At 53.1% G+C, this 19353-nt stretch overlaps 2 protein-coding genes across 2 annotated transcripts in view; one reads left to right on the top strand and one right to left on the bottom strand.

Moving 5' to 3' along the window:
• The window catches only part of ATP5F1E (ATP synthase F1 subunit epsilon), a 558621-nt gene that overhangs the window by 533015 nt on the left and 6253 nt on the right, over positions 1-19353 (bottom strand). The window lies entirely within an intron of this gene.
• PHACTR3 (phosphatase and actin regulator 3) overlaps positions 10520-19353 on the top strand; it is a 274576-nt gene continuing 265742 nt past the window's right edge. Inside the window, exon 1 of the mRNA XM_050745555.1 lies at positions 10520-10648. Coding sequence (XP_050601512.1) covers positions 10540-10648 — 109 coding nt within the window. The 5' untranslated portion in view covers positions 10520-10539. The remainder of the gene's footprint in view (positions 10649-19353) is intronic.

The raw sequence follows: 19353 nt of genomic DNA, 5'->3' as shown, positions 1-19353 counted from the left end.
CAAGTCCAGTCACCTGTCTTATGAGGTTTTATTGGAACACAGCCACGTCCATTTGTTTACATATTATCTGCGGCTGCTTTGGCACTGTAGGGGCAGAGGCCTCGTGGCCTGCAAAACCTGAAATATTTGCTATGTGGTCTTTATAGGACAAGTTTGCCACCCACCCATGAACCAGATGCTCATGAACAGCGTCCTCCCCCTGCCTGGATGAGGGGCTGGTGCGACTCGGGCCAGCCCTGCCCTGGCCAGACTCACCAATCCATCGCACCTTCTCCATGCTCCCAGGGCAGTGTGGCTCCTTGGTGGGAACCTGCCTAAGAGGAGGGACCCATTTGCTATCGGGACTCATTCCTCAGCTGTGATCGTTTGTGACAGGTCTCAGGCTGGTGTCAGCGATGGGGACCCACTGCAGAAACACCCTGGGCTGGGCTCGGGCAGCGTGCAGCATGTACTCTATAAACCATGTGTGTTTCTGGCCCAGGGGACTTGGGTCCCAGGCACCCTCTCCTGGCTGTGCAGCCAGGGTCCTGGCCCAAAAGGAGGCCCAGCGGCTCTGAGGATCCAAGCCCCAGATTTCTCGCCGAGCCCCTCGGGCAGGTCTCCCCTGTCTGCAGGGTCTCTGAGCCTTAACTGCTCTCACTCTGCCTGGGCCGGGGGTCCCAGCCCTCATCACTGGGTCAGCGCTCCAGGGTCTCTACTTCTCTGCCATCCCCTCCCCACAGCTTCCCTTCCCAATCTCATCTCTGTGTCCTGCTTCTTTGGATTAATGCCTCACCAGGGCCACTTGGCTGTCAACATTCATTTGACAAACAGAGTTGAGCACCTGCTGTGTGCCAGGTGCCCTGCTGGGCTCGGGGACTCAGTGGGGATGAGAGGCAGCCACTGTCCTCCTGAAGATCCGAGTCTACTGGCAGAGGCAGGTAAGCCAGTGGCTGCAGTGCAGCGTGTATATGAGTGTGAGACTGTGCCTGTGTGAGTGTGAGCATGTGTGAGAGTGAGACTGTGCATGTGAGTGTGTGTGTGTGTGTGTGTGTGTGTGTGTAGAGTGGGGGTGGGGCTGAAAGCTCCAAAACGAGAGGACCCAGGGAGGGGGAGGAGGGATACAGCATCTGTGGGGAAGGCACAGCACACCTGAGGCTGGGCAGGTGGGTGGGGCCTTCCATGGCTCCTCACTGAGCTTTTGGAGCCTCTCTGCCTCATGCCTGTCGTCTTGGCCTCCGCTGTGACTTTGAGCTCTATGGGGGCTCAGCCCCCACCTGAAGTGCCTTGCCACTCCCTGCTGCCCAGGTATCCCAGAGGAACTGCTGTGGACCCTGCTCTGTGCCCAGGTGGAGGGGGGTCAGGGAAGTCAGGGCCCACTGGGGTAAATCGTCATCCAACAGGAGACAGGAGGATGCCTCCTCCCATCAAATCCTCCTCCTTTCCCGCCTCCAGATGGGCCATCCTCAGGGAGTCACTATACACAGGGCGGCTCATGTCTCAGTTTGCCTGGGATAATCTCAGGTTATACCTGTCACCTCGGTGTCATTAACAGCGAGTGTCCCAGATGATGAGATGAAGGATGTGTTCATCCTGCACCCTCAGCCTCCTGGGTGCCTGACATCCAGCAACTGGTTTGCCATGAAGTGGTGGCTGCCTCTTCCCTCCCTTCCTCTGGCTCCTGGCCCACACTCCCTAACCCCAAAGGATCACCTGTGCCTGGGCCTCAGGCTCTGTTTCTGGGGAACTGAGGCCAGAATCTTTGAAGGTGTGAGGAACGGGAGTGTCACAAGCATGTTTGGGTTCTAAGGACAGACTAGTTTCAACTCATGGAAGGACACCCACAGGGAGCTGTGATGCAGAAATCATGGGAGAATAATTGGCCCAGACTGCTGGTGATGGGCTTTCTGAGGAGGAGATGTGTAAGGAGATTTGGGGGAAGAATCGGCAGGGGAGGGAGCCATGGGCAGTCCAGGCAGGGGGTGGCACAGGCAGGGGGTGGCACAGGCAGAGGATCTCTGGTAGAAACGACTGAATTCCAAGATTTGGGGAAATCCCAGAAAGAATTCCTGCCCCTCTGTTGCTACTCAGCCCAAATCCTGTACAGCCTCCTTGTCAGTGGCAGATAAAGTGGGGAAGCAAATCGAAGGAAAGGCGTCCAGGTAAAACAGGGGAAGAAAGGCCGTGAGAGAAGCACTGTACTACCTGGACCATTTCATCCACCTGCACTTTGCCATGAAAGACTCCATTCATGGTGCGGGGAAGCACCCTCTGACTACTGCGGCTGCAGTGGGGAGAGCAAGAGGGACACACTGAGGGAGAAACTGGAACAGAAACAGAGAGAGGAGAGAACAGAGAGAGTCAGAAAGAGAAACCAAAGCTGATGGAAACAGAAAGGCAGCAGGAGAGAGAGTGGGAGTGGGGAGAGAAAAAGAGAGAGAATGGATGGACAGGTGGATGGATGGATGGATGGATGGATGGATGGATGGATGGATGGATGGATAGATCAGGGATGAATGGATGATGGTTGGATGGAAGACAGATGGATGAGTAGATGGGTGGGTAAGTGGATGGATGGATGGATGATGGATGGAGGATGGATAGATCAAGGATGAATGGATGATGGCTGGAAGGATGCTGGATGGATGGATAATGGAAGGGAAATGGATGATGGATGGATGATAGGCAGATTCCAGCAAGCACCCTTATCTTGCTGTATCAGTTATAAGGGACCTGGTGGTTCACAGCATTGGCTTCTGAGGCCCCATGACCTCCTGTTTCTTTTCCTATCCCATCCCTGCCTCCTTCCCACACAAGTTGTAAGGTGTGGAGCCTGTTCCCAAACCAAACACTGCAGCTTTCTTGACTCAGTGTTCTTCTTGTAAATGTTCAATGTTCTTGACTCAGTGTTCTTCTTGTAAAACTGCCAGGTTGCTGGCTGGGGCGGGGAGGGTTGACAGATTTCTTCTAAGCATCTGGCACATGGTAGACCCTCCACCAGGTGGCTGTATTGATGATTTTTAAAAAAAATAATTGAGATATAATTTGTGTAGTCTAAATTCACCATTTTGAAGTGTACAATTCAGTGGTTTTTAGTATATTCACAAGGCTGTGTAACTATCATTACTATCTGATTCCACAGCATTTTCACCACCCCATAAAGAAACCCATTAAGCAGTCACTCACCATCTTCCCCTTCCCCAGGCCTTGGCAACCATTAAGCTACTTTATGTTTCTTTGGCCCTTTCTGCACATTTCATGTAAGTGGAGTCATACATGATGTAGACTTTTATGATTGGTTTTTTTCACTTAGCACAATCTTTCCAAGGTTCATCTGTGTTGTAGTGTGGATCGGTACCTCATTCCTTTTCATTGTCAAATAATATTCCATTGTATGGGTATACATCTGGCCCTCCAAATTTGCAGATTCCACATCCATGGATTCAACCAACTGCAGACTGAAAATATTTTTGAAAGAAAAGGATGGAGTGTCTGTACTGAACACGTACAGACCTTTTTCTTGTCATTATTTGATAAACAATACAGCATAACGACTATTTACATAGCATTTACATTGTATCAGGTATTATGAGTAATCTAGAGATGATTTAAAGCAAGCTCATCCAAAGGGCAGCCTGTGGGCCGCATGTGACCCAGGACAGCTTTGAATGCAGCCCAACACAAATTCATAAACTTCCTTAAAACATTATGAGAGGTTTTTTCTCTATTTCTTTTTAGCTCATCAGCTATCATTAGTGTATTTTATGTGTGGCCCAAGACAATTCTTCTTCCAATGTGGTCCAGGGAAGCCAAAAGATTGGATATCCCTGATTTAATGAATACAAGAGAATGTATGTAGCTTATAAGCAAATAGTACACTATTTCACATAAAGAAATTGAGCATCTGTGAATTTTGGTATCCCTGGGGGTTCTGTAATCAACCCCCCATAGATACTGAGGGACTACGGTACTACCTCTGACTTTTTCATCAGTTGACAGATGTTTGAGTTGCTTCCACTTTTTGACTGTTATGGTGAATGCTGCTATGAACAGCAATGTACTTGCTTTTCTGGGGAAAAATGTTTCCAGTTCTCTTGGGCACATACCTGGAAGTGGAATTGCTTGGTCATATGGAAACTTGATGTTTAGCTTTTCGAGAAATTGGTAGACTGTTTCCCAAGGCAGCTGCACCATTTTACATGCTGACGATTTGTTTTTAACAATTTATAGATAGTCCCACAATGTGTCAAAGAGGGCTCAAAGCAGCTTACACCCACACCTGAATTCAGCAGGGTACGGTCAGAGAAATGAGAGGCATCAGGACAAGGATGGAGAATTGGGACAGGACCAGAGAGGGGGCAGAGCAGAGTCCTGCCCGGCACAGACCACAGCTCTTCACAGGAGGCTCTGGGCCGTGCTGCAGGGTGGGTACCCGGGGTGCTCGGAAGTGGCCCTTGAAGCCCCTGGGTACACACCGTGCATCTTCCAGAGCATTGATTTTTTATTTAAATATTTGGTGAGAAACTGATGTGTATGAAAAGAATATAGACACATGTTGACTAGAATGAAACACTGGATGAATTTTAGAAACCTCAAAGGGATCCAGCACCTGCATCCCCTCTGCTGCAGGCTCCTTTGACCATAGCCTCAACATCAGAGAACCCCTAGCAGGGGCACCTCCCGCCCACCAGAATTGGGGAGAGTTGGGCAGGCTCGCCTGCACTCGTCCTAGTGGCCACTAGGGGGCGCCTGGATCCTCCCGGGGTTGCAGATTCCAGGAAATAAATACCCAAGGTTTCTGCGCGTTTCTCCCCGGTGCTGCCGGCAGAACTGATCCAGAAATCCACCCCGGGCTTCCCAGGGGGAAGTGGATCGCTCAGACTCCTAACCTCAGTCGGCACGCCGACGAAGGAGAGAGCGGTTGAGAATCCTACAGCTGGAGGCAGAGCTCAGCAGAGGGTCTGGCCTTGCAAGGCGTCTCTCCCAGCCCGGGGGACCATGGACCTGTGTCCCCTTCTACAAGATGCTGAGAAGCCCAGGGTTAGGGGTCCCTGAGGCAGGGTGGAAACGCTGCCAGGATAAGCCCAGCCCACAGCCCACAGCCCACAGCGCCTGCCCCAGAAATAACAGCCGTCGCGCCTGGATATCTGCCACGTGACTCAAAGAGGATTTGAGGCAGTTTAGAGCGATTCACAAAATTCAGCAGCAGCTGGGGCCTCAGGGACCCAGAGAGACGGGGATGATGCAGGGAGAAAGGAACAAGAGCAGAGACGCGGGATGGAGCCTGGGGTGAGGGGAAGCAGGCCGCTCACGGAGAATTCTTCTGCGGCAGGTCCACCTCTGGGCTGCTTGTGTCCTGGGGCCTCCAGGGTGCAGCCCAGGAGCTGCTAGAGGGGCTGAGTGTCTTCTCCTCTACGGTCAGTGCCCCTGGAAGATTTGGAGGGAAAAGGTGTGGGTATGGAGAGAATGCAAACGTGTCATGGATTTTTATGATAAAAGAAAAGACTGTACTGCACTGTACTGGAGTGATTATGATGAAGAAGATGGGATCATTCCAGTCACTCTGAGTAACTTACAGTGGCTTTTTTTTAAAAGAAGGATTTCATTCATTTACTTTTTTTTTCTTTTAATTATGTGTTTATGATTTTTAGTGATGGAGTTTTACTCTGTTGCCCAGGCTGGAGTGCAGTGGCACGTCATGGCTCACTGCAGCCTCAAACTCCTGGGCTCAAGCGATCCTCCTGAGTAGCTGGGACCACAAGCTTGCGCCACCAAACCCAACTGCTTTTTACATTTTTTGTAGAGATGAGGTCTCGCTATGTTGCCCAGGCTGGTCTTGAACTCCTGGCTTCAAGTGAACCTCCTACCTCAGCCTCCTGAACAGCTAGGATTATAGGCATGAGCCACCCTTTCCTTAAAAAAAATTATTTGAGGTGGTGATATTTGTGTAATACCAAATTAGCCCTTTTAAAGTGAACAATTCAGTGGCATTTAGGACATTCACAATGTTGTGCGCCCACTACTTCTACCTGTTCCAAACCATTTTCATCATCTCACCATAAAACCTCATCTTCGTGGTGCCTTTTAGATATTTCTTTATTAATTATTTGAGCATCTATCATGAACCAAAGCCTGTGTGGTACTGGGGAGTTCCAATGGTGATTACACACAGTCTCTGCCCTCAGTGATAGCCAGCCTTTACCCCAACATGTTCTTTAAGTGTTTTAGCTCTTATGAGCAGAGTCCTCATATCCTCTCAGACAGCAGAAAGATTGGTTACTGTGTAGCACACATGCCCCACTCTGCCGGCCCTAGCCATTATCAGACATTGCCAATCAATTGCAGCACTCTTACTGATGCTTGAGGCAGCCTAGTGACCCTGTGGAGCTCAGATGCACTGCCAACCAACACTGAGAAAGAAAGCTTTGGGCCATTCCGAGCTGTGATGTTGTACACACAGAGGTCTGTATCATATACACATATACTGGGTTTCATGAACTCAAGTCTTACTTGTCCACAAATTGCAGGGCAACCGGGTTTCATAGGCTTACAGGAAATCACCCCTAGTCCTTACTCCATGCCTGCAGGGAAAATGTTGTGAAGGTATCCCAGCTGGTTCTTGCGGGCCGTAAGGATGCTGAAGGAACTCCCATCATAGACAGAAACAGTGAACTTGGCAAGTCACTGCTGTTGGGTTGGTGTGTGTGTCCAGGGAGGTCACTCACAGCTGTGACCTGCTGCGGAATTTGCCAGGGGTCTAACGTAAATGAAAGTACAGTTCCCTTATTCAAAAATTACGAAGAGCCATGAGGTGGTGGCAGTACGGCAGGAAACAAAGCCTGGGCCCTTCTGAGCCTGGGACCCTGTGCCTGCCCAGGCGACTGTCATCGTAGTCATTCTGGCCATTTCCCCCGACGTGGGCTCTGCATGAGGAGCTGGCCTGGCCTGAAAGCGCAGTGTCGTGGAGAGCCTGGTGTCTGCTCTGCCCCAAGCTCTCCCTGTCTCTAGGTGACTGCACCACAGCTGCTTTTGGAGAACCTCCTCTCCCCAAGCCTCAGCAGAGGAGGTTCAGGTGACCTGATCCTACCCCACTTCCATCCTCCCCTGCGCCACCAGCCTGGCTAACCTGAAGCTCCCATCCCTTAGTGATGAGGACCAGTTCAGAGTTGGGGAGAGGTGCCATGAGGAGGTCCAAGCACACTCGGCTTGGGGCTTTCTCTGGAGCTCCAAGGCAGGAGGTAGTCCCTTGAAGCTTTGGTAGTAGAACCCTTGGATTCAGCCATGTCTGTCACGACTCCTCCTCCTGGTCTCTCCAGGGGCCCAGGGGTGCCTTTTCTGCTCCAGCCAGAAGGACTTCAGTTTCAGCCCATTGGAAGTGAAAGAGTCCCTGGAGTGAGTGGGGCTCAAACGTGGGGCTAGTGGCTTAGCCAAGTGGATGCCCCATTGCACGTGGCTGCAGGAAAGACCAATACCCCTTGTCCCTCATGGCCCTTGCTGTGTCCCTACAGTCGAGGGGGAACCTCTCAGCAGGGCTCCTGCTGGCCTGTGTTCCCACAGCCCAGACCAACCCCTGGACATTCAGGACACCGTGGAGGGTCCTCACAAAGAAGGGATGTTACCCATAGGGCTGGCCCCGAGGGTCCTGCTTGGCCCAAGGGAGCAGCTGATGGGGTGGCCTTCAGCCCTCCTGGATTCCTTGCAGGGGCTGGGCCTCGCCAGCCTGTCCTCTGCCCTAGAAGCACCCAGGGGTGATAGGCTCTGGTGAAGCGCACAGGTCCTGGAGTCCAGTTTCCAGGCCTGGAGCTTGGCTTGTCCTAATATTAGCAGCAGGGCCTCAGGGAGCCTCTGAGAACTTCAGTTTTCTTATTGTAAATGGGGATCATGAATAATACTGTCTTTAGATTTTTGTGAAGATGAACTGGGATAACGCAGATGGAGTGGATAGTGCAGGGCCTGGCGTGTCGGAAGTGTTCAGCGAGTATGAATGATGAGCCTTCATTTTCCCCTCTGCATCCTCTTCTCAAGAAACCTGCTCAGAATTCAAAGGGTCCAGGGACCCCAACCCAGGCCACACCTAAGGAGGCCGACAGTGTCTGTTGGTCTCAGACGGGGCTAGTCAGCGTCCTTCTTGGCAGTATGTGCTTGAGAGGGCTGTGTAGACCTGCCATGTGAAGGCCCGCTCTGTAGGTCACCATTAGGTCCATGTGCAAACAGATCAGGGGCCATGAAGGCTCTGGCCTGTGGACAGGCGGCAGGGCCAGGAGAAAGAGAGAGACCTTTCCTAGCACGCCTTGGATTTATCTTCATGCTAACATTTCCGCCTCCTAACTCTCTCCTTCAGTGACCTCTTCCCCACCAAGGCTAGGGAGAAAAGGAAATGGAAAGGAGGGTGGGACTGAAAATTCCAATCCTCCATAGGGCTGCCTTCAGGCACAGCTGGAACCAGCTGCTCACATGGACAATGCCAGTAGCCCCTGATACATCCCTGTCCAGGCTCCTCCCTCTTCTGTGTTGTTTTGATTCTGAGCCATGTAATGGCCCTGGATGTTCAGACCGTCCTTCTCAGGACTAGTGGATAACATGTGCTTCTCTCTCCCAGTCCAGCAAAGTCCCAAATGTGTGCCTCTGTGAACCAACTTTTCTGGCCCAGTCTCTGAGGTCAGGTGGACGATCTATGCTGGTTGGTTGGACTAGGTCATGAGCCCTCCCCTGGAATTAGGGAGGGGCCCTGGGTCCACAGACTGGGGAAGGAGGTTTCCAGCAGGAAATGGAAATGCTATTCCCAGCAGAGTGGGACAAAGGCTGCAAAACACATGGTCCCCGAGTGACCAGGGCCAATGCCTGTCCTGTCACATTCCAACCCAGGGAGGGCAGGGCAGATGGGTGGACAAATAATCTCAATGGGATGCGGTGCACGCCCAGTAGAGTGTGCACATAGTGCTGGGAGCCTGCGGAAGGGAGATCCAAAGACCTGGGGAAGACAGGCAGGGAGGCTGAAGGATTAAAGTCTTCAGAAAACAGGCAAACACTTAAGCCAGGTCTTGAAGGTTGGGTAGGAATTCACCAGGGCAAACCAATGAGCTGGGCACAGAGCAAGGAAGCACTGCAACACTGGCCAGGCGTTGAATCCGGACGCTGCACCTTTCTCACTTTCTAGGCAGGTAACTTCACTTCTCTGAGCCTCAGTTTCCTCCTCTAGAAAGGAGGGCCTGATGATAGTGCCTCTCTCCAGGAGCTGATGGAGGAGCAAACAGGATGAAGTAGGAGGGGGACTGGATAGGTGGACTAAGTCCCAGCTTTCACGGAGCTTGCCTTTTCTCATCCGTAAAGTGGGCACAGTAACAGCACCCTCCTCAGTGAGTTTTCTCAAGGTTCAGGGAATGTACGCTTAGCGCAGTGCCACCGGGTGCTGGCTGCCAACTGTTACCACCGTTCAGCAGTTCTGAAGATGAGGCTGAGAAGTCTGGGCAGGAGATGCGGGAAGCAGGCAGGCTGCCAGCGAGGAGGCAGGTGGCTGGGAGGCCTGGCTACATCCCAGTCCCAGCACTGCACTGGCAGCTGTGTGGCCCACTGACTGCACCTGCTGGGGGAGCCGCTGGGGGATGGAACGGGGGTTCCTAGTCCCTTAGCAGAGTGCACTTTGAAAGCCTTCAGTGGTGGAGGAGGGGAGTGGTGTTCCTTTGGGGCTCTGAGGACCTGAGTGTCAGGAGGAGGTTTACCCGGAACTCTGCTGGGGAGACCTGACTATGTGGGTGCTGATGGGGACCCTGAGTCCATCTCAGGCCAGGATCCTGCCTCGAGGGCAGGGCTATGGCTGCAAAAACCCCAAAGTCAGTAGAGGCTGCTGAGGCCTCCGGGGAGTCACCCCCACCCCTTCATGCCCAGGTGCTGGTGGGTGGACAGGGCGTTTTGTGAGAGAGCGCTGGGAGGGTCGGGGGACAGGGCCGGCACAGTTCTAGTTCTGGAACTGGTTGGTGGTTACAAAGGTGTCCCCCAAGCAGCACTCATTAAGCTAAATACGAATGTTTTGTTTCATAGCAAAAAAGGTAAATATATGGGGTTTATTCGAAAGGCAGCCGTGGTTCCTGCCTCCCACCGCCCTTACATTAAAGGCAGCCAAGGAGTCTCCAATTTAGGGAGCTCCAGACCCCGCTCGGTCTCGGCCCATCCCACTTCAGCCCCAGCCCATTTTACACACCAGACCACTGAGGCTCAGAGAGGCCAAGCGACTCGCCCGCCGCCCCACAGCGGCTCCAGCGCTGCTGCCTGTTTACAGCGCGGGGAACCGGTGGCTACACCTCCCGCCCGGCTGTCCCTTTAACGTTTCTAGGGCGTCCCTGGAAGGCCCCGGGCGCGGCGCTGAGGTCTCCACTCCCGCTCCCGCTCGCCCGGGCCAGGCTGCGGCTCCGGGCGGGTCAAGGTCACAGCGGCGCCCCTCGGAGCCCCCGCCCGGCGGAGGGGCCGGCCTCGCGTGGCGGCGCCGCCCCCGGCCCTGGTCCCGGTCCCGCCCCGCCGGCGCCTCCCCGCGGCCCCCGCTCCGCTCCGCGGCCCTCCGGCGGGATGCGCGGCCGTGGCGGGGGGCGCGCCCGCTGTCCTGCGCCCCTGCGCTCGCTGCTGAGCGCCTTCGGGGCCCGGGCCGCCGTTGCCACCGCCCGAGGCCCTGCGCAAGGTAAGCGCGCGCCGCGGGGAGGGAACGCGGGACGCGGGGACCGGGGTCCCGGTCGGGCACGAGGCGCTGGGGGACGACCCCTCCTGGACCCCTTGCCCTTGGCCGTTGCGGGTTGCCAGGATGCCCGCTGCGCCCCCAGCCCCAGAGGGTCTCGGGCTTCCCCGCTGCAGCAAAGTCGCCAGAGTCTCTCCCTAAACAAGGGCAGTGCCCGCAGGCTCAGAAGTGCTGGCGTTGGGTTAGGCAGTCTGGGGTTTGGAATTCCCCTCTGCCAGTTGCAGGAGCCTGTGCGCATGGCATTTGACCTTAATGCGCCTCAGTTTCTGCATCTGTAAAATGGGGGTGATCCAATACCTGCGTCTTGGGGTCAGCAGTTGGGATCATATGGACAGCGCTAGCCACTCAAGGGAGGGCTCTGTGCTTGTTCGCTCTTCTTCCCCAGGGAGGGCCATGGGCCTCCACCCATGTGGGTTGGCCCCTGGCCCCCTGCTGGGCAGACACCAGGCCCCGGAGAGGGTCCAGCTGCAGTTCAACCCATGGGGTCTAGGAAGAGGGGCCTGAGGAATCCAGAAAATGGCCAGGGCCCCAGCTGGGCCAGGAAAGGGGAGTTGAGGATGGGGAGGGGCCTCAGGCCTCCTGGCGACAAGGCTAGAGTGTTGCCTGTGCTCAGTGACCATGGGTGCATGAGTACCAGGTGTCCAGCAGGCAGAACCCAGAGTGGGGTAGAGGAGAGCTAGGTCAGTGTTTCCGCCCTTGGTGAGGATACCGGAGGCACTTATTACAGATTGTTCCAGGGGCCCCACCCAGGTCTGCCCCTTACAATCTCCTGGGAGAATCTGTGTTTTTAACCAAAGCACCAGGAAACTCTGGGATCAGGCCATTCGGGAAACTCTGGTTTAGATCCATCAGTGGTTCTTTTCAGTGCCTCGAAAACGGGTTGATCCTGCTTTCCCTTGAAGACATTTCTGGTTGTCACACCTGGGGGAACGCCACTGGCACCCAGTGGGCAGAAGTCAGGGACACTGCTAAGCATCCTGCACTGCCAGGAGCCCTCCTTCCCCTCAAGGCAATAATGGTGTAGTCCACAGACTAGTGCTGGGGTTGTTAAACCCTGAGATACAGGGATACGTGGAGTCACAAAGTCAAGAAGGGGGGACATGGGGATTTGGGGGACACTTGAGAGCCCACTATCTGCCAGGCCTTCTGTGGTGCCCTTGGAGGAGAAGCTCATGGCAGAAGCTTAGCCCAGGCACAGAGGATGGGCAGCTGAATCCACTCATCAGGAATATTGAGCACCTACTGAGTGCCAGTCCCTGTGCTGAGTTCCCAGGGTGGAGTCAGGAAAGAGAGGGAGATGAGGCCCCTCTAGGGTGTCCCCCTCTAATGGGGCAGAAGTCCCTCCCCCAGTGCCTGCACAGAGTAGGTGCCCACGAGTGTCAGTGTCCTCCCCTAAAGCATCCCTGTTTTTGGCAATGCATGAGTACTAAGCACAGTGAGTACTAAGCGTATTCTGGGTTGAGTACTAAGCGTATTCTGGGTTGGATTTTGGGAAAGGGCGTTCCCAGTCCTAACCTTCAGCAGCTTGGCAGCGTGTTCAGGGCCACCAGGAGCCCATGTTCTGCCTGCAGTAATTACGCAACTCCTCACCTGTTCCTTGTGCTCCTCAGTCGTTGGGCATTTTTAAAATAGTTCTGCGGCCTCTGTCTAGGCCTTGATGGATGGATGGCAGGGCTCAGCCACTGCTGACCCACTTTCCCCAAGGAGAAAACGGAATATTTTGTCAGTGGGTCAGCAAATGATTATTCATCATTGAAAATGCTTCAGACGCTGATCTAGATGCTGGGATGCTGCGGGAAGCAGGGAGGCCTCGAGGTGAGAATTCACTTGGTGGCACTGGGGAACAGGAGGGTGGTTGAGGCTGGAAGCCCATGAGCTAGGGGACTGGAAGGAGCTGAGTTTGGGGAGGTGGCCCATGGGCCTTGGCCTCCATCATAAGCCCCTAGGGGTTTTACATGTGCAACCTGAGGCCACTGGCAGGTTCTAGGCTGAGGAATTGCATGTCCCTCAGTGTCTGAGAGAAAGCTCCTCACGGCTGCTGTGTGGCTACAGGTTTATTTGGAGGTTGTGGCAGCAGGGGAGTTACCAGCTGCTTGGAGGACAGGATGGTACCTCAGAGATGGAGAAAGTGGGAAGCACTGGGGCATTTCAGTGGCAGGGCTGATAGGACCCGCTCATGACTTGGGTACCCTAAATCCAGGATGCCATGCAGGTCTGGGGTCTGAGCACCGGGTGGATGGTGGTGCTGTTTATGGAGGTGTGGAAGGCTTGGTGGGGGAGGAGGGAGACTGGTGGGGGGCTTCTGCAGTGCATTCCTTCACTTTCGGTGGAGAGGGGAGGTCTGGGAGAGGAAGCACGCATTCCGTACCGACCATGCTAATTTGGAGGGGCCGTGTACCCTGGGCCATTGCACGTCGGAGTCTGGAGCTTGGGTCGGTGGTTGGTCTGGAAGCTCCAATCTGAGATTCATCAGAACGGAACTGGCACTTAAAGGAGGTCACTTGGGAGGGGCTGAGGCAGAGGGAGTGGCTGGGTTCCTTGGTTTCAACATTGCATGTCAATGTTGAGTCAGATAGGACCCCAGTCCAAACGCCACGTTTTGGTTTGGAGCAAGGGTCCTGGTACCCAGGGAAGAACCAGGCTGTGTGCCTACAACTCTTTGGGCACTCTGATGCCAGACCTCGAGAAGGTCCCTTTGCCTTCGTTCCTTTTGGAACCAGGAGGATCTGTCCAGCTGCCACCTGAAGCTCGGCTTCCCTGATTTGTGTGGCTACTTCCTTGGAGCTTGCTTGGGAATCTTAACTCTCACCCTTAAAGGGGTAAAGTGCTATTTCTGGGGCCAGGGCTGCATTACTTTAGGAACAAATTAACCACTCATTCTTCCAGACTTCGAAGTCTGATTTCGAAGTGCTGACTCGTAGTGGGTTATTTCTGCACTAAATGGGATTTTTTTTTTTTTCCTATTAAACATTTTTTTGAAGGGAAAGGCGTGATCGATGATATCATGACATGTCCCAGCTGATGCTCATTAAAAGTTGTGGCTTTAGGGGCTGCAAAAGACAGTTTGAAATTTAATGCCTTGTTTCCCTGGCTCAGCTCAGAGTTGGGGCTGGGCAAGGCTCCCTGAAGGCAATAACTCTGAAGACCCAGATTGGGTCTGGAGTTGCCCAATTCTTTTGAAATCTTAATGACAACCAGCTGGACTTAGCAGGCTTTTCTGGTAGCAAGTGACTGAAATGGACTAGACACACAGAAGCGAAGGGCCATCTGTTAATTCAGGAAACTGGGCGTCTGTAGCTCCAGCTAGCCTCTCCTTGTCTGTCCCGGACTCAGGCTGGGTCATGTCACTGACCCTTGAACCACTTACTGGAGTGAGGGAGTAGGGAGGACTGGACGGCTGAGACCTAGCTCACTGTCTCCTCCAGTCCAGAAATGGAGCTGGCATCCCTGCCATAACCATCCTGAGACTTCCAGCAGGAAATCAGGAGGATCACAGAAGGAGATGGGTGCTGGGATCACAAACTCCAGCATGGCAGTGCAAGGCTCACCTGACCTGCAAAACCCGCCGTGCATTGCAAGTCACCCTGCAGCCTTCAGTTTTCTTTCATGTGACCAGTGGGTGCTTGGAGGCAAAAGGCAGTGTCATGATGTCCTGGCAGCTTGAGAAGGCCCTGGGAGAGGTGTGACCCAGCTACACATCTTCCTTTCTCTCCTTTCCCCGCAGGGTGCTCAGGGCACACCTGTGAGAGCCAAGAACCTCCCCACAGCCAGTGGCCCCTCAAGTCTGCTTCTCCTTCACCTGCTCGGAATCTCACATTTTCTCACCACTTATCCCAAATCCCCACGCAGCTGTCACCCCATTACCAGACTGCTGTCTGCTGGTGAACTTTGCCGATGACCAAGCTGATTGCTCTGTTTTTGTTTGAAGGGAAAGGAGTGATCCCCAATCTTTCGAAATGGCCTAGGGCCGGGCGCAGTGGCTCACACCTGTAATCCTAGCACTTTGGGAGGCTGAGGTGGGCAGATCATGAGGTCAGGAGATCGAGACCATCCTGGCTAACATGGTGAAACCCTGTCTCTACTAAACATGCAAAAAAAATTAGCTGGGTGTGGTGGCGGCGCCTGTAGTCCCGGCTACTTGGGAGGCTGAGGCAGGAGAATGGCATGAACCCAAGAGGCGGAATTTGCAGTGAGCTGAGATCGCACCACTGCACTCCAGGCTGGGTGACAGAGCGAGACTCTGTCTGAAAGAAAAAAAAAAGCCTACCCTGTACTTGGGACTCCATAAATATTTTATTGGATGAATGAATAATGTGGTCTCCAACTCAGAGGATAAGTTTTTCTGGAAAAAAAATTACTCAAACACATACACGTATATATTTAATTACACTAGTACATCATGAATACATTCTCCAAGTGAGAAATTGAAAACATTGCAAATAAGGCTCAAATCCCTCTGGAACATGAATCCCCCCCACCCTTCGCCCTTCCCCAGGGAAGCCACTGTTACCATTCATGGCGTTTCCCACCAGACTTTCTTGACATAAGCGTGTGCTTTTTAAAGAAATGGCATCACACAGCACTTCTCGTTGTGAAGCTGTTTTCATTCTGCAGTGTGTCTTGGAGATTTATCTGGCTTCATAGGTTCTGTCTAATTGCTTTAGAATATTCCATGGCTGTTTTCGCCTTTCTGCTATCGATGGCCATGGAGGACCTTCTCAGATCCTGTCACAGGCTGTGCTGCAGGGGCCAACCTGCATGAGGCGCTGGACGCATCTGTACAAGCATTTCTCGGTAAGGCACATCCTAAGAATGGAACTCCTGGGGCTTAGGATGAATGCATTTTAAATTTAGCCTGCTATTGCCAGACTGTTTCCCACAGTGGCTGTGTCACTCCCAACAGCAGTGTCAGAGGTACCCGTTTCTCTCACCAGCACTTGATACATTCACATTCTGAAATTTTGCCAATTCTCCAGAGAAGTGAAAATTACATTGTTTAATTTGCATTGCCTTGATTGCTTGAGAGTTTTTCTTACGTGACTTGGCCATTTGGATTTCACTCTCTGAGCGTTGCCTCTTCACTTTACCCTCTTTTTCCAGGGGTCATTCGTGTTTTTCCGAGTGGTTTGTGAGCACCGTTGATCTGGTCTGGAACTCGATCCTCCACCGGCTGCAAATATTCATGTCCTGTCTGTTATGTGTCTTTTCACTTTGTTTATGGTGTGCTTGGTTGAATAGAAGCTTTTAGTTCTGATGTGGTAAAAATGTATCCAGCTTTTTCTTTGTTTTTGCTTTTTGTGTCTTAAGAAACCTTTTTCTGCCTCAAGTTTAGCGTGAACAGCTTTCCTCAGTGTAGCAGGGAGGGTCCTGGTTTTAGCTCTGAAAGTCCTGCACCCCGAGAAGTCCTCAGCCCGGGGCATACCAGGATGGCGACTCAAAAACACATCCCTCCACGTTTCCTTTTGAGTCTTGTATAGCTTTTTCTTTGCATTTATTTTTCTTATCTACTATAACATGTATAAATGAATAGTATGAGGTTGAATACAGGGTTTTAATAAGGATTACAGGAGTCACTGGGTTTAACCCAGGGATCTGTTGATTCTGGTGGGGATTCCTAGCCCTGAGTGAGTTGAGTAGAGGGAGGAAAGGTGGTCTGGGGGTGGGGGCAGGTCCAGTCAATTTACTTTACCCCTGACTGTGAAGTGGACCGTGGCTTCCGAACCAAAACTCAGAGCAGGTTTTGGGCAAGAATTGGTCTGATCTGGTAGCCTACATGGTTTTGTTGATATGATTGACAACTGGCTTTCCCATCGTTGCTGTGAGTCCCAGGTTGACAATTTTCCAAGCAGGGATCAGCTGTGTGGAGCAATTTGGATGCTCCTTCTCGCAGCCTGGCTGCTTTCCCAGGGCCGGCCCCAGGAGGGAGGCTCCCTGCGTGCCCGCCTACACGAGCAGCCTCGGACTGACTCTCAACAAGCCTAGGGCGCTGGCTTTCCCAGAACCCTCCTCTGATTCGGGATTTATACCAGACTTCGGTAGCGGTTTATTTTAAGGAAAAACAGCAATACACATCCCTTGCATAGGACTCCTGGCCTGGGCCGGGGCTGGCTGGGATGTGGGGATGAGAAGACCGGGGGTCTGGCCTTCTCTGGGCTGGCCCGGGTCTGCGTTGTGGGCTTTGTGTTGGGCAGGGGGAGTTGCCCTTTGGACGCTGGTGACCTTGTGGCCTAGATTACCTGGAGCAATGTCGATTTTGTGTGATTATGGTATTTTCAGGAAACCTACTTAGGTGCACCAGTCACCAGGGAGGGTTCCCGCGTGGACCTGTGGAAGGCCTTTCCTGGAGGGAATTCAGCAGCTCTTGGGCCTCACACTGCGAAGTGGGCCAGACCGGGGGGCTCTCTATGGAAGGTTCCTGGGCCAGGCATTTTAGTCACAAACTGTGTGGGCCAAAGGAAACACAAGTGAGCGAGTGGGCAAGAAAGTGTCGTGTGGTGCCCCTGTGTGCAACAGGGCAGCCCTGACTCAGTGCCTCAGTGCCTTGGGTGGTGCTCTTGAGGACAAATGTGTGTGAACGTGCATGAGAGTATGAGGCTGTACATGAGTGCGCGTGCCTGTGTGTGCCTGATTGTGCGTGTATGCATGTGTGTGTGAGGCTGTGCAAGAGTGTGTATGTGCCTGTGTGTGAATGACTGTGTGTGAGGGTGTGAAGCTGTGATGAGTTCATATGCCTGTGTATGTTTGTATGTGTGTGTGAGGGTTGAAGCTGTGCAGGAGTGTGCGTACCTGTGTGTGTGTATGCATGTGTGTGAGGGTGTGAAGCTGTGCATGAGTGTGTGAAGGTGTGCATGAGTATTACGTGCACAAGTGTGTGCATGAGCAAGTGTGTGCATGCGTGTGTGCGTGCATGAGTGTATGTGTGCATGCGTGTGTGCGTGCATGAGTGTATGTGTGCATGCGTGTGTGCGTGCATGAGTGTATGTGTGCATGCGTGTGTGTGTGCATGAGTGTATGTGTGCATGCATATATGGATGCTATCTCTCTCAACCTAGTGTGCCAGCTCAGCACAGCCCTGCCCTGACCAGAGGCTTAGGAGGTCCTCCAGCCCCCAGCCCTTAACTCTCCATCTAAGCCAGTCCTCCACCTTCACTCCCTGGCCTTCACCCGTGCTGCTCCTCCTGCCGGAAGGCTCCTGGCCTCCTGTGGAGTGTACCCATCTGTCAAGGCCCAGCAATGAGACCTCGTCTATGAAACCTCTCACCCCCCATTCTGGGGTGATATTTTCCCCCTGTAAACTCTTACTGTCCAAATCTCTTCATCTAAGGATACCAGTCAGATCGGATTGGCACCCCCACCCCCTCAGCAGCCTCATTTTAATGTAACCACCCCTTTAAAAAACGCCTTCTCCAAATATTGCATTCTGTGTCACTGGGGATCAAAACTTCAACATGTACATATTAGGGGGAATACAGTTCAGCCCCTGACAACTGGGAGCTCGGCTAGGGCCATGAGCTGGGCCTCGGGTCCTTTCCACTCTGGCTTTTGCAGAGGCAGCGTGAGGTACAGAAGTGAGCAACCCACGAGAAACAGACTCAAGTTCTGTCACCGCTTCTGATCTGACTTTGGATCAGTCTCACTCCTGCCTCAGAGTCGGCCCTCCCTGACTCGGGCTGAGGTTGGCATGAACCCATCTCTCAGCGGGAGGCTGCAAAGCCACACTGCGAGAAGAACACATGAGGTTGGAGGTGGTGTTGTGGCCATTTTTGGGGAAAATCCCCAAAAATGTGACCGCATTAGGAGGGACCCTCAGATGCTTGTACCTGGTTTCTGGCAGATTTCGCCCCAGGCCCGTTTTTCTTTGCTGGGTGTGCTTTGCCTGCTGCTGCTATAAATCGCAGTTGTGAGTACAGCTGCAGCCGAGTCCTGTGAGTCCTCTAGTGAATCACTCAACCTGGGGGTGGTCATGGGGACCCTCAGCACAATAATCATCCTGTTCACTCTCTTGTTAATGATCCATCTTCTCCACCAAAGGTAAACCCAGGGCAGCAGTGACTGGCTCATTTTTGTGTGCAGAGCATGCACCCCATGCCTGGCACCTAGCAGGTGTGCTGTAAGCTCTGTGTCCAACGGAGAGCGTGATGGGGAGGCGATGGTGGGGAGGTGGGGTTGGTGGCAGGGAGGCCTCCTCTCCTCATCCCTGAGCAGAGGCCCTTCTTGCGGCTCACAGTAGTTTCTTCAAGTAGTGTCGCTCTGACATTGAGCTTTTCACTTCTCCCTAAAGGACAGCCATGTAGCAAAAAGAATCTCCTAATTTAGCAACATGATCTCTCTCAAGTTACAGGAAGTGGGCATGTGGCCTCTTTGCGTGAGTCTCTCAGCGGTGGAAGCTGGCTCTTCCTCCCGAAAACATGTCATATTTTTAGACCGTCTTGAATGATTTACACACCTTTTCTACAAGCAGACCTGGCGATGGGAATGTGCAGGCCTGCCTGGACGTCTTCTCCAATACCCACCCTGTGTGTTCGTGCTGTCGCCTGACAGGTGCCCTTGGTAGCCCTTCTTCATCCGAGCCTCCATCCAGGTGGCCTGCCCTGCTCTGTGGCCAATCTGCCTCCTGGAGGCCGGCACAGACTTCCTGCCTCCCGCACATT

The sequence above is a fragment of the Macaca thibetana genome, chromosome 10, assembly GCF_024542745.1.
Source record: "Macaca thibetana thibetana isolate TM-01 chromosome 10, ASM2454274v1, whole genome shotgun sequence".
NCBI lineage: Eukaryota > Metazoa > Chordata > Mammalia > Primates > Cercopithecidae > Macaca > Macaca thibetana.
Note: the sequence above shows the minus strand (reverse complement) of the source record. Positions and strands in the feature narration are given on the sequence as shown.